Consider the following 24,386-nt stretch of genomic DNA (forward strand, 5'->3'; position numbering starts at 1 on the left):
AAATGTAGCCTAACTAAGCACAAGATACGTAGCCTGTCGATAACATATCGTGTGCGTATGACAGAGTAAGGAGAGAGCGCTTTCACTTCGCTTATATTCCGGAGACGTTGATTGGTCTAATGAAAGAAAGCCCAACCCAGGCGACTCATTGGTCGAAGTCATCCGCACACTCCAACCACTAAACAGTAAAATGACTTGAGTAAATAATACCACGGCAGTCTTCACTCAGTCAAGCGCCTATTTCAACCTAGAGAGAGAATAGTTCACAAGAAAATAGTTTTGGGATCTCGACTTACTTTTTTAGTTTCATTAAGGATAATATGTGGCAAGTGGCAGGACATTTGATACCGAGGAACAAAAATCATTGAATATAAAGTCACTTCTTCACTTGACGTCCGCGTGTAACCATCGGACTTCTGCGTCTCAAACTCTGCGTCGAGAACTGTGAATTACTGAGTACACTGTAGCCTACTTTGGCGAGACTCGATGAGCATAATTCAATTGAAGGAGCTCATTCAGTCACCGAGGGTGAAACAAGATTGAGAAAATTCTGCTGTGAAGTTGAAGCGCAAACAAGCAGCACTCGAATCGTCAGCTTCCGTGAATATCGCAAAAACGACTGGATTTTATAGTTTGCCTTAGACCTTTATTTTCTAATATGCGGCCAAAGTTGTAGTGTGGAAGGGCGTCGCATCAAGTGCTGAATAGTGCAGAATAGAAAGTGAGCCATAGCATAGGCAACCAGAACAGAGCACAGTGAGAAAGAGGTTAGAATCGGAGTTTGCGGTTTCTTGGGGTTTTTTTGTAGTCCGTGAGAAACAGAAACCAACTTGATGTTTGTCAGGTAGCTACATCCTGAGCAGATGATATAACACGCAACCATTAAACTTTATCGTCTCTGCAAGGTACATCTACTACACACACTGGACAGTCCAGGACTCATCGTGATAGAGTAACCCGGGGCTGCGTGCACTCAGCTCCATCATCGCGTAAACCGCTGGACTTCGCCGAGAGCAAAGGAGCAAGTGTCAGAGAACGAGAAATTACACATATTCTTAAAAAAAAAAAGAGCCCCGAACACTCGTCAAAACCCCTTGAGAAGTGGCCGTGACCCAAGCTGTTGTGATGCATATTCCCGTAGACCCTACCACCACCAGACGGTTCACACCGCCCTCCACGTCGTTCCCCTGCAGCAAGATTGGAGACGGCAGCGGGACCATGGGCACCCCTGGACCGCTGAGGACACGACCCGAGGCCAGGAATGTGGTGGACGTCCTGTCAGACCACGCTGGCGAACTGGTCCGGACGGACAGCCCAAACTTCCTCTGCTCCGTGCTGCCCTCACACTGGAGATGCAACAAGACACTCCCTGTGGCTTTCAAGGTAAGGCAAATTACTAATTACACATGGGCACTTATAAAATAATGAACGACCTAATGATGTATTACTGAGGCTACCGCAGAATAATTTGGGCTCAAGTGTCAAATGCCATTTTTAAGCTTTCTTGAGCTTCATGTAGCCAACAGGGCATAAACTGGTATTAGTATCACAACGTTTACGCAGAGCCATGTTATGTAATATAAATAATTTCATTAAATCAAGTTGTCAAAATCCTAGTGGCCTACCGAAGTGCTATTTTTTTTTTGGTTGTTTTTTGTTGTTGTTGCATTTGACCCAATTGAATATGACATTTACATAGCCTAGTGTTTGGATATGCACGAACTGCAAATCGGCCTGCATACAATGAAGGAACAATTAGCATACAACATAATACAAATAATTATAATTTAGTAATAATAATGATAATAATACAATTAATTAATTATAGTTGGTAAGCTAGTTATTATTAAATTGCTATTTTGAAAGGCCTTTCAGTGCAGAATAAAATCTGCATATTTCAAGCAATGAAACGATGCTTCACTGCACGTTAACAATTATATTTATACACCAGTAAGTGATAGAATTCGTGGGCTAAAACTGTAATTTTTTTGTAAAATAGCGTAAATATATTTTATTGTATTACATCCAAATGTAAAAATGCTTGTTGAGATCGTATTCTTATTTATTAAAATGTGCTAACATTCTTTTTGAAAGCGATTTGGATATAGGCCGATCAAATGTAAAAGTAATTTCCATAGCTTCAAATATTAAGTGTTTCAATTGCCAGCTTGCTTCAAGGAAGCATCTTACCATGTAATTTAAGCCCCCTATAGCACAATAGGCCATTGTATTTGGACCCAAATATTTTCTACCTAAATATAAAATGCATTTTTTAATGGATTGGAAATCAGGTCTAATATTTTAGTTTATTGGTTCGTTTTCTTTTCTTCCACCGGATGTGGTTTGGTGTAGTCTGTGTTTATTCAGCATGGTGATCCAGGTTGACCGCGTTGTGTTCTCACAGGTTGTCGCACTCGGTGATGTGCCCGACGGGACATTGGTCACAGTGATGGCGGGGAACGACGAGAACTACTCAGCGGAGCTTAGAAACGCGTCTGCGGTGATGAAGAACCAGGTCGCCCGCTTTAACGACCTGCGGTTCGTGGGCAGGAGCGGACGAGGTGAGCGGAAGGAGTCACGCACCTCTATCTTACATCATTAATAATGAAGAGTTTACTTCACATACAAAACACCTCCCTGCATGCGTCATTGCACTGACTTGCAAAACTATAGCCTGAGTACACCTCATTTTGGTAATCGATTTTCAACAAAGAAAGTGATCAAATAAATGAATGGATCAAATAAAAAGGTCAGGGGACGTGAGAATCAGATGAAAACCACGTCGAAAATCATCTCCTGGTGTAATAGCCTTAAAGAGCGCACCACCATTACCAGTGTTTATTGGAAGAGAGGAAATCCAGAGCACAATATAATTATTCCAAATGTTAAGATTTCGTTTGATAATGATTAATGGACAAAGAGCGAAGCCCAATTTCAAACTACAGCCTAATGCTGAGGCATTACCACAGTTCTTTCTATAGTTGACCATCACGCACGTCCCTCTCAATAGATGATCTGGTTAGTAGCCGCAGCCTGTATATTATATGAACATTTTACCATTGTCTTTACATGTCCAAATCACTAAAATGCCTGGACCAGAATATTCAGTTCAAGGCTTGGGACTTGCTTGTTTACACACATTTAAAAACTAGCGCTCACATAACTGACATTCCACCAGAACCGTCTCTCTTCCCTCTCCTTCCTCCTGGCCCGCGCATTCCCACTTTAAAAGGTTGCCGACCGATGAATGCAAAACGCTCTAGTAGTTTCTTTCATTTTTGTAGTCAATTATCCCACCCCAGGATTCCTTTTTCCCCAGCAGTCTCTTTAACAAGATAGGCTATGCCTTGTTTTTATTAAAGCGCCGCTTCATAGCCTGAGATGAAAAACGGACCGTTGCATGATCCAGCGCTCTCCCCACGCCTTTCATGCAGATGGAGAGCTCAAGGATGCTCGTGCAACAATCGGCCTCGTTGAACAATAAACTGTTGCTGTAAGCCTTTCGGAGAATCTGGAACGCATTCTCTCAATAATTCAAATCATGCCCACATTTCAGCTCATCAAAGAGGTGGTCCCTTTAATCCACAAACTTAAAGGGGAGGCATATCAGAAGGCAATTTTAATTCAGCACGTTGACTGTGGTGGTTATTACCTAAGTGTTTGTTCCACAAAAATCTGTTTATTTCCACAATGAATTAACCAAGCCTATAAACCCTCACACGATGTTCCTCCTGAACCTATGTCTTACTGATGCATTTCACTTACCAAGTCCCTCTCTACTCTGTCTAACCCAGGAAAGAGCTTCACTCTGACCATCACGGTCTTCACCGGGCCCCCTCAGGTGGCCACCTACCACCGTGCCATTAAAGTGACTGTGGATGGGCCCAGGGAACCCAGACGTGAGTACTTACAGGGTACATGAGAATATTTGTCTTGTCAGAAGTCTAATGTACTGCTATATCAGGAGCTGTGTGTAGAGGGATTCACAGAGAGAGAGAGAGAGAGGCTATTCTTGGTGTAGGGGATGAGAGAACAGGGTGCCATCATTGGAGACTAAAAGAGATACATGAGTCATATGCAGATGATACAAGAAAATATAGCCGTGTGAGTGCGTGTCCATGAGTGTGTGTGTGTGTGTGTCAATGGGAGACAACGCTGTGTGTTGGATGGTGCAGCAGTGTTTGTGTCTGTGTGGTATTAGAGGGTGTGGGGAGTGGCACTGTCAGAGGAAACAGTAAAGTGTATTAGTGCGTAATCAGAGACCGCTAAGAAGAGCTGTGTGTAAACGCTTATGGCCTCACCCTGCTGCCTCTGGTCAGATGGTCATACCTGGGTGACCACATAAGTGGCTCCTTGACTTAATACTCTTAAAGAGATGGTTTATGCTAACAGATTTAGCCCAATATGCTAAAGCCGTTAGAGCCATCATTTTGTAGTGATGCATATCAAAGTGGTTTAATGTGTGATCATGTGAAAGACTGGAGGATTGTGTTACAAGGATGAGTCAACTGCTAAAGGCTGCTGGTGTGTGTGTGTGTGACCATGCATGGCTGACACCAGTCAGATCAGATGGGTATAGGGTTTAATGACCCTTCCTGTTGAGAAATCCTGTTTATTATGGTTCTACTGTACAGCTTTTTAGTGGCTGCCCCGGATGGGTGAATTGCTACGCTTATTTGGGATAGGGTGGATTCAGCCCAGTCAAAACCGACCAGCTGGCCAATGCAGGGAGCCAGGAGGTTCTGTATGCCACATGGAGGGAACATGGGGATCCTAGCAAGGGGCGAGGGGGTGAAGGGCGAGGGGTGGCGCATCGCCTGCCAGGCTGGAGGCTATTTGAGGAGGCGTTGAAAATGGAGGAGAACAGTGTGGAGAAAGGGAAGGGGGAGGAATAGATAATAATATCCTTTGTGTTTGTGTGAAATGTGATAGAGTTGCTGGCTATGTCTGTATGTAGTAAATTATATGTACTGCATTTTGTTTGTGTCTGCGTGCATGCACTGCCGAAGAAAAACAGGCTGCGTGTTGACTTCCTGTAGTTAGAAACAAGCGTGCACATACGATAAAGCAGTCTCCTCTCTGTCTACATGTCCTGTCTGCACTCAAGGCATCAGAGTGGACTTTTTATTCACTATACACCCTGGTGGCCAGGCCCCATCCTGCTATACAGTGACATGGTTTAATTTAGGGAAGGGGAATTTTGTGTTAAGGTTTAAAAGGATGATATGAGTGGACTCAAATAGAGAATGGCACCACCCCATTTGTCCTTTATAATGACAATCCTTACAGTATTCCTCCCTAAATATTTCAGTGTAAAAAAAAAAATACATCAAAAATTCTAAACACACACAGACTTTATGATATCCTCAGTTAACCAGCTGTCTGCATATGAGTTTAAGTATACTAGCAAAGCAGATGACCATCCCTCTATCCCATTGTGAGATGAATGAGAGCCTGTACCCTGGTTGGTTGGCTGGCTGGCAGAGTAGAGCGGGTCGGGCTGCTCAGGGCTTCACTGTGTGTTTCTGTAGGGCCTGCATTTCCATGGCTGCCAGCAAAGAGGCTGGTACAGGGGGAGGGAGGTGTTTTATTAACGTTTACAGATCCAGCTAGGAAACCTGACGGACAGGAAGGAAGCTCCCCTGCGGCAATGATCTGCCAAACACACAACGCTCACCTCACACAGCATGATCCAAAACCCATACACACAAACACACACACACACAAATGCTTTGCAGACACACATAATTTTTTTCCAACTAATGTTGAAAGTATTAGACATTTTCCTCCCTTCTCCCCTTCCCCTCAAATACACGATGTTGCTTTTGTGTCACTTCGTCCCAAAACGCTTCACTTGTTGTACAGTAGGCCTATGAGCAACATTTTACTAAGTGAACCGTACAGCACAGTCTCTTTCATTAGAGCCACCCTGTGCTTTCTGAGAAGCAGCTTTGTGTACGTCAATGTTCTGCTGATGATCAGAGAGAGAGAAGGAAGACGTGCGATAGGAAGAGAGATATGACTGAAGTGTTGAGACCCTCCCTGTCGCTGCTCGCATGCAGTTGCCCCCCCACCCACCTTCCCTCCTCCCCTTTCCTCTCTCTCTCCCCTCTCCTCCCCACCGAGTTCAGCTGAATTAATCCCCTAACCGTATTTAGCCTCCGTCTTCTCTCTCTGTGTGATGACATCACCCGTCACATATCCTCAGAGGGGAAGGGCTGTTAGTACTTTATGTATCTCACCCAGAGTTAATCAGTTCCTGAGAAAGAGGAACTCACCAGAGACGAGGGACGCAGGGCTGGGCTGAGAACATACATGACTATGAGAAAAACAGAGGAAGAGGACCATTTGTTTTTCGTAGCTCAACCCTAGGTGAGAGGCAACAGAGGCAGCCATGGTGCACTACACTGTGTGTACAGTTCATCAACTTGCATACATGCAAACAGAGACATGTGTATGCACATGCATGCATTCAGTCATAGCAGGCCCTTTACTGCTCTCTATCCTGATACTACCACACTCTTTCCCACACACAGCATTGTACTTCTACAGAATTCACTTGATCATTGCTGTGTTTTGTTGCCAATATTTATTCTGTTGGGTGTGTTCACACAGCTTCAGAAGGTTGAGGAGGGTATGGGGAGGGTGGGCAGGTAGATTCTATTTGCATTTGGCACACAGACTGTACAAAGAATGCAAATGGACAAAGACATTTGCGTTGCTATTTTTCTTGACAGTGCAGTCTCTCTTCATAGTAAACAAAGAGAGGCGAGTGGTAATGTGTTCATGTGCACACAGCTGTGTGTGTGTGTGTGTGTGTGTGTGTGTGTGTGTGTGTGCGCACCTGCCAGGTGTGTCCATACACTAAGTCAGCAGCTCGGCCACGCCTATGCTCCACAAATCACATGAAAGGTTCGCCCTCGGTGCCAATTGCTATCTCAAAGGCCACTTTGATGTTGAAATGGAGATGGGTGTTTTTGAAAAAGCCTACAGGTGTATCAGTGCCAGGAGAGAAAAAAGTGTCACGTCTGTCTGACGTTGGGTGCTTTCCTGCCTAACTACCTCGCCAGCCCAGCCATCCTCACTAAAACTCCCAGATGCACAACCTGCAGACACGGTGACATAGCAGCAGCACTTATGTCAAAGAGGAAAAACACCTCATTTAAGAGGCCCGTGATGTCATCTGATGTGGAATTGGACATGGGCTGTTAAAGACATAAAGGACACACATTTCTAAGGCCAGTCAAGCCGGAGGTATGGAGAGAGTCTGTTGTTTGGAATGACGTGAGGCGATGGCGAGCGCTCTCTCTGGGCTCAGTCTCTCCATCACACTTGGCTTCTGCGATTAGAAACAGAGCAAATATTGACTGACTGACTGATAAATCCGCTGGAATGCAGTCTGTAAATTGAATATGTTCGATTGGTTTCAGAAGAAACCGATGTTCTGGGACAAACATTCATATCATTCACTCTGACTAGGTACAGGAGTGGGGCAAGAGGGAGCTGGTATATGCCATGTATACAGTGACTCTGCTATAATACTTCCATCTGCTAGTGTCCTCAGCCATCCAGTTAGAGGCCCGAGGTGAGGCCTGTAGAGCCATGGCATGATTAAGTTCCTTCACTAGCGGAGAGCTACGGCTGAGAGGGTAGAGGTGATGCTTCTTTGACCCTGGCTGATGCGACCTATACACCCATCAGCATCGAGTACAACCTACCCCCAAACCTCTCAGCTACCCCCAAACCCTCCATACACACAAACACACACTAAGAGAGAAAAACAGGCAGACAGAAACAGACACACACACCACTGTAGATAATTCCACTAAAGCTCCCTTGTGAAAGCACTGCAAATGAGCCTAAATACCTCAGCCTGGTCCAGACGGAGAGAAAGAGCCAATCACAGGCTCTTTTTCCTCCGTTCTCCCCATCTGTGTCTCTCTGTTTGCTTTTCTGAAAGTCGTTGTGACATGACTGCAGGAGTTTCTATCAAGGAGGAAAAAAGGACGAGCATAGCATTGTCTGCTGCTTTGTTATGCCCCCTTTCTACTCCTCAGGTTAGTTATATAGGCTCAAGTCTGCTCCTGTCTGGGTGGACACACACCTCGCGATGTGCACACACATGCCCCGGGGGGGGGGGGGGGGGGGGGGGTTCCTCCAGCAACATTTTCACTTTGTATTCGCTGACGTCATACGCAGCAAGTGGACACGCAAAGAATTACAGAATTATTTACAGAGGCCTCTGCCCGTACTTTTAATTCTGCCTGATGGTGCAAGTGAGGCAACCTAGGCGCTTTTTCTCAGAAACAGAGAAGAGAAGCACGGCAAATTGCATACCCAAACTCAGCCCCCTTTCATCCCCAAACGTCTTTCCTGTTTACCTACCAATGGAGGGAAGTATAAGCCCACTCTGTTTACCGCTTCTTCCTTATTTACACTCACCCATACAGGAGGGAGTCATTATGACCTTTTAGACCTAATTTAATAAAAGTTCAGATCTCGATTTAGACAAATAAATAGCCCATGATTTGGAATGTTTTTCCCCTTACTGCATTATGACAAACGGTTTTTCTATGGAGAGGGGAGGGGGTGAATAATGTGAAGGAGTACCTGTGGCTTACTGGAAAACGCTGTGGATGACTGCGGTTGACATATTTATTTTTCTGGGACTTAATGGTAAGGAACAGTCAGCAAATAATAGGTGTTTGGAGATGTTGGTTCCAGAGCTGGAGGAGTCAGTAATCCCTTGGGTAAACATGGGGGAGAGAAGCCTTGGCTCGTCAGCCTGTGGTTCAAACATCACTTTAACAAAGGCAGCAAATACTAGCCACTGGCCAGCCTGTTATAGCATATTAATGTCTGATCTGGACTATGGGCCCGATTCAGACTTAGGAAATCTATTCCTTTTTTACGCGTTTTGATTTAAGCACTTCTCAGTAGTTGGTATTCAGACTTAACATATACAAGTGCGTAATGGGCTTTGCAGGCATGGTTCCCTTGCGCACACTGAATACATTTAATTAAACAGCTGAAAACCCTCCCACTTGCTGGCCAACAGATTTTCTTGTGGAGTTTTCATTCAATAGTGTGTTCAGTATGTACATTTATCTAAAGCCATCCCCTTTAAATATGGTGCACCTTTAAATATACATTTCTCGACAGACAGGTTCAGAATAGGGATCAATGACAGAAAGCCATCTAAATACACGCATATTCATCTCCTTTCAGCACCAATCGGTAGATTAAAAAAATACTCTGATCTTGTACATTATTTCGGAAAATATTTATGAATCATACATAAACAGGGTTGGAGAGCCTTCATGGACAAAATACATTGTTAAATAAAAAATACAGGGGTTTGATTCATCCTGAAATTTGCCATATTCAATTGTTCAATCCATGAAATATTGGAATAGAACAGTGTACAACAGGGGTTGAACAACAGTCTACCCTAATCCTCATTAATCACAGAACTGTGAGACTCCAGGTTTAAACTGCTAGGTGTGGTCTGCGTTCCATAATTATTTAAATAGGCTACACGCCCTTAATTATTGCACATCATGTAATACGCCATAAGGCACAACCACACGGACGTGACGGAGGAAAGAAAGGTCAATGGAATGGAATGATGCAAAAAGTAGGCTACAAATTGAAGAAAACTAACAGTCATTGCACACTGTATGTGGGTATACTGACGGTGGCTACCGATAGTGTTTCATTATTCATATGATAGAAATGGTCATTAAAAAAAAGGTCTGGGCATATAATGAAAACATTCTACAGTGAATAAATCAACTCTGTAGGTTCAACGCTACTGTCAGTGTGAACATGTTTCCATAGGCTACAGCCTGGGCTTGGGTCTCCAAATTTCATCCCCCAAAAATGATGAAGCCAAAGGCCTGCAATTCAAATTCTGAATAAATACAGCTATTTATACTTTCCTGTGGAAAAGAGGCCGAAATTCACTTTCAGTGATCATAAGGTAAAATAGATATGAAATAATTGTAATTTATATTTCCAATCCCCTTATCCAAACGGATTACTCATTTACCCAGGTCTTATCAATACAGTAGCTCTTATCAATGTATAAATTACAGTGCATAGAGATTGGTGTTATTTCTATCGTAAAAAAAAAAAGTTCATGTTTTTCCACAGCCTACAGGTTGCTCGACCTTATTCATGGTGTCCTCTCACGTAAAGGTGGTGGAATTATGAGGGCATTAAGTCGAGGTCAGAATACGGCATATCTGTAGACACACCTCTGCCAAACCTTCAATTCTTAGATCTTCAACCCAAACGAATAGCGGGTGAATAGCATGCTTTTCTCATGCTTAAGTTCGAGGTCAGAATATGTGTAGAGAGAAAAGGGCATAAAAAAAGGAATTATGTTCCATTTACGCACGCTTAACTTGGGTTGGAATTTCCCCCTATGAGAATGTGGACAGGGCTTTTTCCTGTGGCACTCTGCTGACTTTGATCAGAGTCAAGATTAAAGTGTAGAACAACATGATATTGCAACAATAAAACAAACTCGTGCTTGTAAACATTCATATGCACTTGCACACACGCAAATACACAAGAAAATTCACACCTCCCATTTGACACATCTGGAGTCTACTTTCCTGTCATTTGTCACTGAGCAGTGTGTGTGCGACCCATGCGCGCATGTGTGCAGACGGGCCTTGTGTGTGTGTGCAGACGGGTCTTGTGTGTGTGCAGACGGGTCTTGTGTGTGCTCGTAGCTAAGTTCATGCGCACCGAGGTGTGAATAAGAAACCGTTTGACACATCTGCTAGCATTGCGTTGACGCATGTGACAACGATGGTTGCTTTCCTTTCACACAGATCTGCGAGGACACCTTCCCTCCCTCCTACCAACACCTCACTGCTTAGCAAGCCCTGGCTACCCCTGCACACACATCCCTGCAACCCCTACAGCCTCGCACCTCCAGAGCTAAAACAACACTCTCAGTGCAGCTTATTTCTTTAATAGGATCTGTCACCTGGGCAAAAAAGGGCCCTCTCTGTTCTGCAGCAGAAGTGCTGAAAAACAACCCTCCCTCATCTACCTTTACTGCCTCCGCCCTACTGACACACATCACCCCTCCCCAGAGGAGAGACACACACATACAGTAGTGTAGTGGGACAAAAGAGGGCTGATTGCTCAGTGCTACAGGCCTCTCTTTATTGTTAGTGGATCCGGCTGTATGGGGCCTAGCCTACACCCCTCCACTCATACTGCCTGCCCTGACCTGCGCCACTGTAGGGCTGTCCCTGTGTGGCATAGCCCCTATTCCTCACTAATCACACACACACACACACACACACACACACACACACACACACACACACACACACACACTTCTAACTACACTACCAACACACTCACAGCCTTATCCCTTCATCAAGACGGGAAGACTGGATCACGGTCTCACATTCTCTCTTATGCAGTGAGTGTGTTTTCAGCCCTGCTGTAGACGGGAGGATTTCAGGCTGAGGATGGTCCCCAGGGGAAGCATAGCTAGCATCTGCTCGGAGACAGACAGACAGACAGCAGTAACAGGCTGGGAAGAGAGCCAGGCTTAGCTAAGCTTCCCCTGATAGATTGGTGTAGGCTGTGGAAATCCCACCAGTACACAGACCTCAGTGTGCAACATGGCCAGAGTGACAGTCGACTAGTCACAGCCACGTAAGTATCATGGAATCCCATGGTGGAATTTACTACTTGCTAAAGGCCCTCCGTCTCATGGTGATAGTTTAGTCTGAAATAATGCATCCATTCAGTTCATGACGTGGACACCGGACGTCAATATATATAACAAGAGACATTAAAAGAGTTCATTGTGTGTGTGTGTGTGTGTTTACGTGTCTCTGTGTGTGTCTGTAAAACTCATTTAGCCAGACTAGACAGCCACAAACACTACTAAGAAATAAACCTCACATCCTTCTGGGTCAGCCTCAAACTGATCTATGATTGGACAGCCTCTAAAACCCAACTCTGTCATTGATTTGAGTTGTAGGGACAGTGTGATCGCTAAAGCCTCAGGCGTCTCGATGGCACCAGTAATAGAGTGAAAGGGGAAGTCAGAGGGGGTAGGGAAAGGCGGGAGGCAAAATAGTCAAGAGAGGAGGAAGAGGAAGACAGGTGCGCAATGCTTCGCTCAACAGATGTTGAAACGTCTTCGAGCTCCAACACAAAGCGGAAGTTTGCTAGCGGCCCGACCGACGCCACTTCAACACCCTCTCAACTGTCATTCTGAGGCAGGTTGACGTTTCTGACTGACGAAGAAACCGTTTGAGAGAGTTTATAGTTCAGGATAGAAAGTACAAGGCCTGTTGCCTTGAAAGGTTCCTCCCTAATACACGCATATTCAGACACATCACTGAACACAGTCAACAGCAGCATGTTAGTTGTATGTGTTGTTTTTGTGACTCTATGAATCATCTCAGCAGCTGTATCCACACACTACAGACAGGGAGAGGCTGACCTCAACATGTCAGAACAATAGAGCGACAAACACAAAACTCTGCTCTACAGCTATTGGTACAGTGCAAACATATAATGTACCTAACTTACTATGAACACCTATACTGTATAAAGGCAGAGCTCTGGTCCTTCTGTGGACGCTAATATCAAGGCCAGGGTGGAATGACCAAATTTCTACATCCGGTGTCGGTCGGTGCCCAGTGGGTGAGGATGCTGTTTATAGTAAATGGAAAGAGAGGGGGCTCATGGGTAGGTGTCAGTAAGAGATGGGGGAGGTGACAGTGAGTGAGTGAGTGAGTGAGTGAGTGAGTGAGTGAGTGAGTGAGTGAGAGAGTGAGTGAGAGAGTGAGTGAGAGAGTGAGAGAGAGAGTGAGAGAGAGAGTGAGAGAGAGAGAGAGAGAGAGAGAGAGAGAGAGAGAGAGAGAGAGAGAGAGAGAGAGAGAGAGAGAGAGAGAGAGAGAGAGAGAGAGAGAGAGAGAGAGAGAGAGAGAGAGAGAGAGAGAGAGAGAGAGAGAGAGAGAGAGAGAGAGAGAGAGAGAGAGAGAGAGAGAGAGAGAGAGAGAGAGAGAGAGAGAGAGAGAGAGAGAGAGAGAGAGAGAGAGAGAGAGAGAGAGAGAGACCAGACTTTTAACACTCTTGGTTTGACAGAAAGAGAAATAAAACAGCTATTAGCTGAACATGCCAGTGGAAGGACGGATAGTAGCAGGTGACCTAACTGTCGTTTGTGACCATCATGACTTCCCATTGTAGCCAATTCAGTTTCAGTAATTCCATTACAGATTATTTGGTAATGGAATTACGAGTTTTAATCACTTAATAATTCATAAACAAAATGTATATCAGTAAAACCCTATAACCAATTGATAGGCCTACCTTTACTTGTTACTTCTGTGAACTTTTATTATCCTCCCTCATGAGGGACAGAAATTAGAAAATATGTTGGTTTATGGTAAGACCCCTTTTCAATCTGTTTATCCAGAAATCAAAGCCTTTACTTATGCATATGTTTTTTCTAAATGTAACTATGCCTTACTTTCCCCAAAATATAGACTCTTAGCTTTCATTTGACACCCAATTTGATATGCTCCTATGAACTTGGGTCCATTTACATGGAAATGCCCATAGTCCTTATAGAGGTGCACTAGACGTTTTCAATCTGATATAAGCACTCAACCAATTCTAGTCTGTTATCAAGTGCCTTTCAAGTCCATTTATATGACGAATACAAATATTTACACTTCAAATATATTCAGCACAGCCCTGGGTCCAGGCCATGGCACGTATTGCCCTTTGCAGTCCAGATAGAGTTTCACTTTGCCCCTGAAAACTCGCCCAGCCCTTTACTAAAAAAAGCTTGTGTTTAATGTGTCTCTCTTTGGAAGGGAACATATGTTTCTTTCTTTCAATGTTAGAAAAAAAGCTGTATCGGGTGATCATTCAGCTGGACCCGGCCGTGTTTATGAGCTGTCATTAGCACTCTCTGAGCAAACACTGTCTATGTGTTCCACTGATATGGGCTTTAGAGGGTTAGGGCGGGACTTGCTGAGATTGGCTCGTCTGAAGGGGTTGTGAGCTCTGAGTAAGAGTTGCCCATAGGCACAGCTCTAGAATTCCCAAATACTAACCTTAAATCATCCTGCTCCTTGTGGCTCAATGCAATTTGTAGGCGATCAGGGTTGATCATTTTGCTCTTCAGTGTTTCAATTCAAAGGGACCAGTCACAGGGTCAGTTTCCCACACTGATGTATCTTATCTGTTATACTTGAACCTATCAACATGTTCTGAAGAACACTAAAAACATTGGGGACATCAAGGCCCTATGCCTTTAGTTAATCTGCTGATAAAATGGTATTGTATTGGGCCCAACAACCACAAAAACACAAACGCTGGGTGGGAAGGGCACAGCCATTATTTCTAAAGAGATTTTCAGTGAAATGGATTTTCAGTACATCATTAATACCAGACATTTTATATCAACCTTTTTATGTGTTCCTCACAGTCCTCATAATGCTGTAAGATGATGCAACAGCCATCTAGAGAGGAAGCTAGTAAATCTACAGCTTCTGGCATCCATTTTACTTCTTCCATGTATTGAGCGCTGGTGTGTGAACCACATCATCCCTGCCTCCTCGTTGTTCTCCATCTCCCAGCTCTATCTTGTGGTTATGATATCATAGAAAAAAAACGGTGCATTCTCTCCTAAGTGCACCCTGACACATAAAATATTCATCCACCGCAGAATCCCCTCCGAAATGGGTCTGTGGTACACAGAGACCCATGGTCAAGACCCTGCAAAGTGGGAGTCAACTTCTGGCAATCTACCAGACACACTCATGGAAAAGCTGGGGTCAGACCTGAAAAGAGGTTTAAACACTGCGTTGAACAGCAAGCAGGCCATGGGCTCTGTCGGTCTCTTAACCAAGGCCAAGACAGGGACTAGAAAAGCCAATCATCCATTCTCCCTCCATCGCACCAATCCATTTCCTTCTAACAGAAGAAAACAGGAGGAAGGTTGTGTATACTGTATAAACTGTGTTAGCTTCCAGATGGGAAACTGCTGAAGTTTTCTCTTCTATAAAAAAAGTCAATGAGAGGGAGGGAGGGCGAGAGAGAGAAAAGGAGAAAGAGGGGACAGACATAGAGGAAGTTGGGACTGAAGAGGGGGAAGAGAGGAGAGCTAGAGTCGACCATGTGAGTTGATTAGTGGTGTTAACAGTAACTGTGGGGTTTGGGGTAATGAGCACCAGGCATGGTCCTAATGAAGCCTCAGCTCTGCTCCTACAGTTCTCTCTCATGGCTGGCCAAACCCTCTACTGGAAGTACAGTACAGTGTGTCGCCACACACTCCCTGCCAGCTGGACCTGAGCCACTAGATCCACTGCTGTGTGTGTGTGTGTGTGTGTGTGTGTGTGTGTGATCATGCGGTACAATCACTTTCATCCCCAAAGCGCCAACCAATTCATCCCAGACCACCACAGGCCACAGAAAAAGTGACCAATTCTACATTTTTCCCCCTGGTTGTTTTTTTCTTATTCCACAGAGCTGGATGTATCATTTCCCTGACCTCAGCCGTTTGAGGTGGTGTAAATCTCTTAATAACTGCACTAACTGCACTGTACATGGGTCTATATTTGGAGGGCCGTTTCTCCTGGCCTCCCCTGCTCTGGGGCGGAGCAGACAGTAGCCACAGTGTCTGTGTGGGAGATGGAGCCAGCTAGGCTCTGTAGCTGCCTGTGTGTGTCCCATTTTCCCTCTCGATGGTGTGGGGACTGGGAGGGGGACTGGGTTCAGAAATGTGGGAATAACAAGATACTAGTTGTAAAAGTGTGTGAGTATAAGTGTGTTTAAGCGGGTGTGTCTCGAGTAGACTGTGTCCGGAGTAGACTGTGTCCCTGTGTCATAGTGAGATGGTGGGTGTATAGGTGGGGGTCACTCACTTTTACTGCATCCTTCTACATGTCTGACTACATGTCTGACTTCCAACACAGGGAACACAAACAGCTGGAGATGTCCAACAGCCCTGGTCTCCGCATTCAGACACATTTCTCATCCATATGCACACACACACACACACACACACACACACACACACACACACACACACACACACACACACACACACACACACACACACACAGACACACAGTTGGGTAGGTTACTTTTTTAATTTAATCTGTTACAGTTACCTGTCCAAAATTGTAATCAGTAATGTAACTTTTGGATTGCCCAAACTCAGTAATTTGATTACTTTCCATTACTTTTAGATTACTTTCCCCCGAAAGAGGCATTAGAAGACAAAAATGTATATTACCAATTGAAAGACATCTATTGCAGGATAAATCAGTATTAGAGTTTACATAGCTGGGCATAAATAGGTGTTGCATTTTACCTTATGGGTTGGTTATGCAGGCTTCTTCTAACACATTGCTTTCTCCTACATATAATAATAATAAAAATAATAATGCAATTGTATATTTACATTCAATTCCAAAGTCTGTCAGATTTCCAGTCATTCCAATTAATGTAATACCCCTTCCAAAATAGGACTTGGAAATATAGATTAGCCAAATTGTGTTACCTGAGCATGACCCCAAAACTAAGGACTTATTAGCTAACCCTACTCTGTTGTTTATGGTTTGTTGTCATGGAGGACTGATTGGGCTCATTGCCTCGAGTTGAAAAATAAATGCTGCGCTCATGGAATGGAATGCTCTGAGCACTACCTAAAAGGGATATTTACACGTGAAAAATGAATGCCATATACTGCATTTGCTATAGGCCTATTGTTTACCTTTTTGTTAGTGACACTTTGATATCTTGATAATATATGCAGATATTTAAGTCTATCAAAAGTGTGCAAGTTTGAGCATTTGTCCGTTAGGCCTATGTGTTTTTTATCAGCACACATTAGATGTAACAATAAACGCCCCACTAGTCTTCTGAAATGAAACTAGTAGTTGACGGTATGGAACACAATCCCTCAGAGGACTTTAGAAGGAGGAAGCCCATCAAACCTTTATTTCATAGGCTTGGATCCACACTGGTTGCAAAAACAGTGATGTATAGGCAGTTTAAACGTCATCAATTCAACCATTATTGGGTTCAAATACACATACACATTTGTGAACAGCCATCCACAACAACCACAATCCGTAAGGAGCAAATAGCTAAATGAGAGAGCAGCAGTGTGATTCACATCAATGTGCTATGGGGATATCAATAATAAGTGATATCCGTATCGCCCGTAGACTCCACCACTACTGTCGTCCTTACCTCTTACCTTTATTCAAGTTGGATAATCATTGGTCGCATCATTGGAAGACATAGCTTGGACTGTAGCCTACTAAAGCCTATTCCTGCTTTTTTCCTGTGATCCATCAAACACATGTGGTGTGTCATCATAGTGGTCTCTGACTTGTGGTCAGACTCGCTCAGGCGGAAACAAACATGCATCTTTTTTCAATGCTCATTTGAATGTCATTGAGAAAACAGAAAGGTGTCAAATAAACCTCCTTTCTGAATTTAAAAGTAATCCTAGAAGTAATCATCTAGTTTTTCAAAAGTATCTGTAATCGGATTAAAATATTTTAGCTGGTAACGGAATGGATTAGTTCGTTTTTGGTCATCCTTTACATTTAACGGATTACACACACACACGCACACACGCACGCACACGCACACACACGGGGGAGGGTGTTGATCCCAGTGTGAGTATGTGAGTAAACATGTGTGGGTGTTTTTTTTTTACTGGCAAGAGAAAATGTGTTGGTGTGTGTGATGGGGAGGTGATTGTGCGGGTTCTGGGTATTTATCTATGTTTTGTTATGTGCATGCATGTGAGTGTTGATTTGAATGTGTCTGCATCTAGTCATTGGAAGCATTGTATACTGTTCTATGCTATTTGGGAGTCAAGCTCAGTCCACATCATTGGTGTGTGTTCGTCTGTGTGTGTGGGAAGGGGGGCAGCGGCGAGATAGAGAATTCTATATTGTATGAAAAGAGAAGAGGGAGTGGTAAACGGGAGGATACATTACCCATGGGTCAAGTCGCAGGGTGGGAAGATATATTACCCATGGGTCAAGTTGCAAGGAGGGAGGATATATTACCCATGGGTCAAGTTGCAAGGAGGGAGGATATATTACCCATGGGTCAAGTCGCAGGGTGGGAAGATATATTACCCATGGGTCAAGTTGCAAGGAGGGAGGATATATTACCCATGGGTCAAGTCGCAGGGTGGGAAGATATATTACCCATGGGTCAAGTTGCAAGGAGGGAGGATATATTACCCATGGGTCAAGTCGCAGGGTGGGAAGATATATTACCCATGGGTCAAGTTGCAAGGAGGGAGGATATATTACCCATGGGTCAAGTTGCAAGGAGGGAGGATATATTACCCATGGGTCAAGTCGCAGGGAGGGAGGATATATTACCCATGGGTCAAGTCGCAGGGAGGGAGGATATATTACCCATGGGTCAAGTCGCAGGGAGGGAGAATATATTACCCATTGGTCAAGTTGCAGGGAGGGAGGATATATTACCCATGGGTCAAGTCGCAGGGAGGGAATATATATTACCCATGGGTCAAGTTGCAGGGAGGGAGGATATATTACCCATGGGTCAAGTCGCAGGGAGGGAGGATATATTACCCATGGGTCAAGTCACAGGGAGGGAGGATATATTACCCATGGGTAAAGTCACAGGGAGGGAGGATATATTACCCATGGGTCAAGTCACAGGGAGGGAGGATATATTACCCATGGGTCAAGTCGCAGGGAGGGAGGATATATTACCCATTGGTCAAGTCGCAGGGAGGGAGGATATATTACCCATGGGTCAAGTCGCAGGGAGGGAATATATATCACCCATGGGTCAAGTCGCAGGGAGGGAATATATATGACCCATGAGTCAAGTCGCAGGGAGGGGGGATATATTACCCATTGGTCAAGTTGCAGGGAGGGAGGATCAATTACCCATGGGTCAAGTTGCAGGGAGGGAGGATATATTACCCATGGGTCAAGTTGCAGGGAGGGAGGATATATTACCCATGGGTCAAGTCGCAGGGAGGGAGGATATATTACCCATGGGTCAAGTCTGGAGAGAGGATATATTACCCATGGGTCAAGTTGCAGGGAGGAAGGATATATTACCCATGGGTCAAGTCTGGAGAGAGGATATATTACCCATGGGTCAAGTCTGGAGAGAGGATATATTACCCATGGGTCAAGTCTGGAGAGAGGATATATTACCCATGGGTCAAGTCTGGAGAGAGGAAGGGTAAAATCCATATCAGTCCGTCTGCTGGCCCCCTTTATATAGTGATAAAATATAAAATCCAGCCATTACTTCACATTACAGATGCCAGGGTTTGAGTGTAGTGTTTTGTCTTTCCAAGTCTTGTTCAGATCAAATGTATTCGAGGTGCCAAATATGCTTTTTCTCGTACATTCCCACCTCTCTCGTCACACACACACACACATGCACATACGCGTAACCGTCCACACAGTGTGTTCCATTCTGATGAGTAATATAGTCTAGGAGCAATTCCTGGGTGTTTCCCTCACTGAGTAACTGCTTGGTCAGACCTGAGTCGCTGTATGACGTACAGTCACTATTTCGTCAAGCAGACCCAGTCTGGGGTTGTACTGGGGTTGTACTGGGGTTGTACTTCTGAGTGGACAAGTAGGGGATAAGGGGATAGATTAGCAGAATTGTAGGAATTTTAAGTTAAACAATTTCATACTATTATTATCATACTATAATTATATTATTTTGCTAGTACTATTGTTATACACCGGAGTATTAGTGCTATTCCTATATGAATGTGCTATTAGGAGCATGCAGCCATTTATCTGATTTTAACGCAAAGGCAAGTGCAAGTTTAGCTCAACCACAAGTCCAGTGCCTGTCAACATTCTATAAATAATGTTATATTTCTAAGAAAGCTTTTATATAATCTGACTGAATCAGATTAGTTGGTGGAGGACAGTGGCCTTTATTCATGTATATAATTCTGTCACTTTACTATTTGTTTTCACACTAATTATGTCTTAGAATAGAATGGGATGCCATTGCCAATATAACCATCCCACTTCTAAACAAACCCTCACAAAACCTAATAAGCTGTAAACTGTTGGTGCCCATGGACAGACCTGAGGAAATAAAATATTACAGCAGACCTAACATTTGGATGTGTTATTGCTTTGACTATTTTTGACCATTTGGTACTGCTGGGAAAAAAGAATAAAGAGCCATGATTTCCCGGCTGTGTAGGTGGTAACTTGGCTCTCCTCTCTCTCTCTTTTTCTCTCCCTCTCTCGCTCTCTTTCAGGACACAGGGTGAAGATGGAGGACCCCCAGAAGATGCAGTTCTCTGATAGGCTGACAGAGATTGAGCGCTACCAGCGGGCCAGCCTGAGGATGGGGCCTGGTAACCCCCAGCCCCGGCCCATGCACCAGAGCCACCTGGGGCCCTCCGCCCAGTCCCAGATACAAGGTAGGGCCACTGACCAGACAGGAACAACTATCACACTGACTCACTCACACCGTCTGTCCCAAATCAGTGTTGCTCACTCATCACAAAACACTCTACCTTCTGCTACAGCACTGTATATAGGGGTTAGCGGTACAAATGCTTCTTTCTCCCTGCCTACAGCGAGAGATGACTTTGCTATTAGTTTCAAGTTTTATTAGTCATATGTACAGGATACACATAGTATACACTGCAAGTAAATGCTTACTTGCAGCTTCCTTCTGGACAATGAAACAACATTAAGAAATAATAAAAGATAAGAATAGGAACATAAAGTAAATGGCTCAGTAGAATAAACATTTTGGAATAAGTATAATACAGGAGTAGCCTGTATGTGTCAGGCTGAAGCCCCAGGTTGAGTACAACCCTCCCTACTGATATGAGAGCCCAGACCTGGGGGAGGGTCCAGTACATTTACTGGCAGGGGCCGCTCACTCATGCCAGCTCTGTCCCCGGATGCCCTGCATCGGTCACAGGGTCCAGTCTGGGGCCAGGTGGCAACCTGATCACTGCCAAACAGCCTGGCCAAGGCACTGGGGCTGAAGCTGGTTCACCACACCACTCTACAGCCTCAGGAATCTCACAGCCGTCCGCTTCCTCCGCAATCACGTCAGTCTCAGACTGACTGGCACAACAGGGCAGATCTGCAATGGAGACAGGGGGAAGGAGGTGTGTGTGTCTTAGGGGAGAGGGGGTACGTGGGTGGAAGTTCGCTCTCAGACATACAGTACCAGTCAAAAGTTTGGACACACCTACTCATTCAAGGGTTTCTTTATTTGTACTATTTTCTACATTGTAGAATAATAGTGAAGACATCAAAACTTTGAATTAACACATATGGAATCATGTAGTAACCAAATATTTTTAAACAAATTAAAATATATTTAATATTTTAGATTCTTCAAAGTAGCCACCCTTTGCCTTGATGACAGCTTTGCACACTCTTAGGATGCTCTCAACCAGCTTCACCTGGAATGCTTTTCCAACAGTCTTGAAGGAGTTCCCACATATGCTGAGCACTTGTTGGCTGTTCTTCCTTCACTCTGTGGTCCAACTCATCCCAAACCATCTCAATCGGGTTGAGGTCGGGAGATTGTGGAAGCCAGGTCATCTGATGCAGCACTCCATCACTCTCCTTGGTCAAATAGCCCTTACATAGCCTGGAGGTGTGTTTTGGGTCATTGTCCTGTTGAAAAACAAATGATAGTCCCACTAAGCGCAAACCAGATGGGATGGCGTATCGCTGCAGAATGCTGTGGTAGCCATGCTGGTTAAGTGTGCCTTGAATTCTAAATAAATCACTGACAGTGTCACCAGCAAAGCAACCCCACACTATCACACCTCCTCCTCCATGCTTCATGGTGGGAACCACACATGCGGAGATCATCTGTTCACCTACTCTGCGTCTCACCAAGAAACGGCGGTTAGAACCAAAAATCTCAAATTTTGACTCATCAGACCAAAGGACAGATTTCCACCGGTCTAATGTCCATTGCTCGTGTTTCTTTGCCCAAGAAAGTCTCTTCTTATTGGTGTCCTTTAGTAGTGGTTTCTTTGCAGCAATTTGACCATTAAGGCCTGATTCACGCAGTCTCCTCTGAACAGTTGATGTTGAGATGTGTCTGATACTTGAACTCTGAAGCATTTATTTGGGCTGCAATCTGAGGTGCAGTTAACTCTAATGAACTTATCCTCTGCAGCAGAGGTAACTCTGGGTCTTCCTTTCCTGTGGCAGTCCTCATGAGAGCCAGTTTCATAATAGCGCTTAATGGTTTTTGCGACTGCACTTGAGGAAACTTTCAAAGTTCTTGAACTTTTCCATATTGAATGACCTTCATGTCTTAAAGTAATGATGGACTGTCATTTCTCTTTGCTTATTTGAGCTGTTCTTGCCATAAATAGGGCTATCTTCTGTATACCACCCCTACTTTGTTACAACACAACTGATTGGCCCAAACACATTGAGGAAAGAAATTCCTCAAATTAACTTTAAACAAGGCACATTTGTTAATTGAAATGCATTCCAGGTGACTACCTCATGAAGCTGGTTGAGAGAATGCCAACAGTGTGCAAAGCTGTCATCAAGGCAAAGGGTGACTACTTTGAAGAATCTCAAATATAAAATATATTTTGATTTGTTTATCACTTTTTTGGTTACTACATGATTCCATGTGTTATTTCATCGTGTTGATGTCTTCACTATTATTCTACAATGTAGAAAATAGTAAAAATAAAGAACCCCTGGAATGAGTAGGTGTGTTAACTTTTGACTGGTACTGTGTGTCAGAGCTTCTTAACGTGATGGCATGTCTGGATGTGTGCAGACAAAACACGAACAGACACACAGACACAAACACACACACAAGGCACACACACACATACACTGTCCTCTCCCACCCACTCCCTAGTTCTCAAGCAGGGGGTTAGGGCTGACAGACAGAGTAAGTCTCCTTCCCAGTTAATGAGTCTCTATCAGTGTGTTTAGGAGTGTTTTGCTATCTGTGGGTGGAAGTGTATCTCTCATGGGGTTTAGCCTTGTGCTCCTGACTCACCACTGTGGACCTACCTATCGTACAGCTCAGCTTACACAACTGTGGTTATCAGCACCAGCTTTGACTTAGTTTAACTGATGTTGTTGTTCCTCCATAAGTACCATGTAATGTACTGAACATGGCCAAGGAAAATCATCTGCCAGTGCTGTGGACCAGTAGGACCAGGATTAGTTGGCATTTAGACAGAGATACAATATATATTTCATGGTTTAAAGTTTGGGTTCTGTACTTTACTGCGTGTTGTCTGCCAATGTAAGGGCCATGGCAGGTAAGCTTATCCAGAGGGACTTATCCATATCCTTAATATCTCCAAACTGTGCCTGTCTAGCAGGAGAGGTGTACAGACAATGCTGGGATGGCATGTGAAGAAAGGCTCTGTACTTGTCTGCATAGCTGCAGGAGGATTAGGGCAGGAATTACCTCTTCATAGGCCTGTCAGATCTCAAAGACCTGCACCAGTAGAACACACACACACACACACACACACACACACACACACACACACACACACACACACACACACACACACACACACACACACACACACACACACACACACACACACACACACACACGGCACGCTCACAAACACGTGGGGTGCATATATATGCACAACCCCCACACACAAAAACACATGCACACACACCTCCAGCATAGACACAACACATGTGGCTCAGAGCCGCCAGGGATGAGAGGTATAAAGCTCCAAACTGATTCCACACAACACCCACAGGTGCTAGGGGCCCTCTCTGAAGAGTGTGTGTCTGTCTGTCTCTGTCTGTGTGTGTGTGTGTGTGTGTGTGTGTGTGTGTGTGTGTGTGTGTGTGTGTGTGTGTGTGTGTGTGTGTGTGTGTGTGTGTGTGTGTGTGTGTGTGTGAGTGAGGAGGACTGTAAAACCACACACCTTAATCTCTGATATTACCATCATGACTTTGTAGCTCAGGGCTAGTGCTAAAATAATTCAATAACAATGAAGATACATTCGCCCTCCTCTCAGCTACCCAGTGACATATACCACTGGGCATCTCCATGCATATATGGCAGCTCAGACAACACGCAACTACAAACCCAGCTCAAACTAAAATAGTACTTTTTGTAAAAAATACATTTGGAAACAGGGATATATTTACATATAAACACGACACACGCCTCTACTTTTGGCAGCCGTCCCAGGCAGAGTTGTATTTTGCGGAGGATCACAGGGTAATAGATGAGCCGTCAACACTTTATAATTAAATTGATTCCCATCTTGCTGTTGCAAAAAAAAAATGTTTTCCATTATCCACACATAAACCTGGACTTTCCAGCTGACGACAACG

General features: G+C 44.3%; 1 protein-coding gene across 5 annotated transcripts in view; it reads left to right on the forward strand.

Moving 5' to 3' along the window:
• LOC115162431 (runt-related transcription factor 3) overlaps positions 1 to 24,386 on the forward strand; it is a 67,497-nt gene that overhangs the window by 28,602 nt on the left and 14,509 nt on the right. For 3 of the 5 annotated variants that reach the window (XM_029713729.1, XM_029713726.1, XM_029713727.1), the window contains 4 exons: positions 1,142 to 1,383; positions 2,405 to 2,561; positions 3,795 to 3,914; positions 20,315 to 20,479. In XM_029713729.1, the coding sequence (XP_029569589.1) occupies positions 1,142 to 1,383; positions 2,405 to 2,561; positions 3,795 to 3,914; positions 20,315 to 20,479 (684 nt within the window). The remainder of the gene's footprint in view (positions 1 to 1,141; positions 1,384 to 2,404; positions 2,562 to 3,794; positions 3,915 to 20,314; positions 20,480 to 24,386) is intronic. The other 2 variants (XM_029713730.1, XM_029713728.1) reach the window with 1 other exon arrangement.

This window comes from Salmo trutta, chromosome 25, assembly GCF_901001165.1.
Source record: "Salmo trutta chromosome 25, fSalTru1.1, whole genome shotgun sequence".
Lineage (NCBI taxonomy): Eukaryota > Metazoa > Chordata > Actinopteri > Salmoniformes > Salmonidae > Salmo > Salmo trutta.